At 32.9% G+C, this 1,775-nt stretch overlaps 1 protein-coding gene across 1 annotated transcript; it reads left to right on the forward strand.

The window, feature by feature from the left end:
• Positions 1-498: 498 nt before the first annotated feature.
• LOC132739848 (uncharacterized) lies at positions 499-1,646 on the forward strand (the record flags this gene model as incomplete). Its single annotated transcript, XM_060727662.1, is given in 1 exon segment — positions 499-1,646. A coding segment is annotated over 1 exon segment (148 nt), but the record flags the coding sequence as incomplete, so codon positions are not given.
• Positions 1,647-1,775: the final 129 nt, after the last annotated feature.

Raw genomic sequence — 1,775 nt, forward strand, 5'->3', positions numbered from 1 at the left:
ACAACAATTGGGGTTTTAACGTAAGCTTCCTATATACGGTATTTGATTACAATATGTAATTCCAAATTCAAATTATTGTCCGAAAACCATTTTTCTATTTTAACCATTTTTCCGGAAACCATGAAGAGACCGCTCCTATAACCCCCCCCCCCCCCCCCCCCAAAAAAACTTCATTTGTGGGGTTATAAAAAATTTGTATGCCTTATGTTAATTAAGTAGAAGTTGTTTTTTATCTTTAAATGTCTGAACCCCAACAATCTTGGCACGATATAAATAGTCACCACCCTTACCCCTTGCTCCACCTGACATCACAATTGTCTACTTTGAAAATTTGTTGAAAATATTATCAAAGTAAACGTGTCTAAAAATCGACTTCATCGATCCCTGCCAAAATCTCTAATCATGAGATGCAAAATGCACTGCAATATGTTTCATGGAACGAAATACTGTAAATATACGGTTTAGAATTATGTTTCTGAAATTTTCTATTCTTCAGGTTGCCCAACTGTATGTGCATTTCTTAGACATGAAACGAGATAGAGAGCAGTTCAAGAACTGGTTCTTCCAAGTTACTGGAGCAGAGGCAAAATGGCAGGACCAGTGTTATGATTCGTTGAATGGATATTACCAAAACTTTCATCAGTGACTAACAACATATTTTTCAATATTGATATAATTGTATATTGATTAGTTTTATGTAAGTCGGTTTTATATCTTTACTTATTTCATTATATCTCTTTTGATGTAATGCAATAAAGATGTCAAAAAAGTCTAATAATTATAACATTTTATTATGTGCCATTTTATCATCCTGCTATTTTCTTGAAGTAAAATAACATTTCAAATGGACGGTTTTATATTTAAGTAGTTGACATTTCATAAATGAAAATAATGCGTAGATCTATGAGAATAAAAACGCGTAAGAAAATATGGTTATCCGATTCAAAAAGAAAGCTTATTTAGCACATTGTAAATATAAATGGTAAATATAAAGAAATAAAACAGTAAAAGTTTCTATAATTAAATAACATTGTATAAATGCACATGTTTTTATGAAAATAAAATGACAATTACCTGAAGTTATGAAGGAAAGATTTCAATGGCATGAAGTTCCGTATTCATAAATGGGGTATGTGGAAATGTGAGTTAACCATAACCTTAACCTTATTAATTGATAAATATAACTTTCGTAGAAATCTACAAACTGATGCTGCATGCGAAATTTCTAAGCTTTTGGCTTTTTATTTTCAAACAATAAGTCTTAAATGTGTTTTCCTATATAAGTTTGTATATATTCAAGTGACCCATGTGCAGGCAAATATTGACCTCAGGGGGGGGCATGATCTAGTTAGTTTTGTTAACACCTTTTATGACCTTTGGTCTTGTTTATTTTTTTTTCCTTATGATATTAATGCATAAAGTATTCATGTCAAATGGTACAACTCTTAATTGAACATCAACTTTAAAACAGTAGGAGTTTTTTTTCCCTTTAGTTGGTGAAAATTTTGTCAAAATAAGTATAAATGTTAAATTAGTTAAGTTTTCAATGTTATAATGAGATTTTTCCTTTATGTCAAAGAAGTTCTACAAAAGTGTTATGCAATAACTTCTAGAAAGGATTTTTCTATGGTTTTATTAAAAAAAGGTCTGCCTTAAATAACGTTGTGAAGTTGGCGGCCTAGCGGCCTGGCGGCCTGGCGGCGTGAAGTTGGCGGCCTAGCGGCCTGGCGGCGGAAGTTGGCGGCCTAGCGGCCTGGCGGCCCAAGCGGCGTGAA

This window comes from Ruditapes philippinarum, unplaced genomic scaffold, assembly GCF_026571515.1.
Source record: "Ruditapes philippinarum isolate M1 unplaced genomic scaffold, ASM2657151v2 ctg26972_1_1_1_1, whole genome shotgun sequence".
NCBI lineage: Eukaryota > Metazoa > Mollusca > Bivalvia > Venerida > Veneridae > Ruditapes > Ruditapes philippinarum.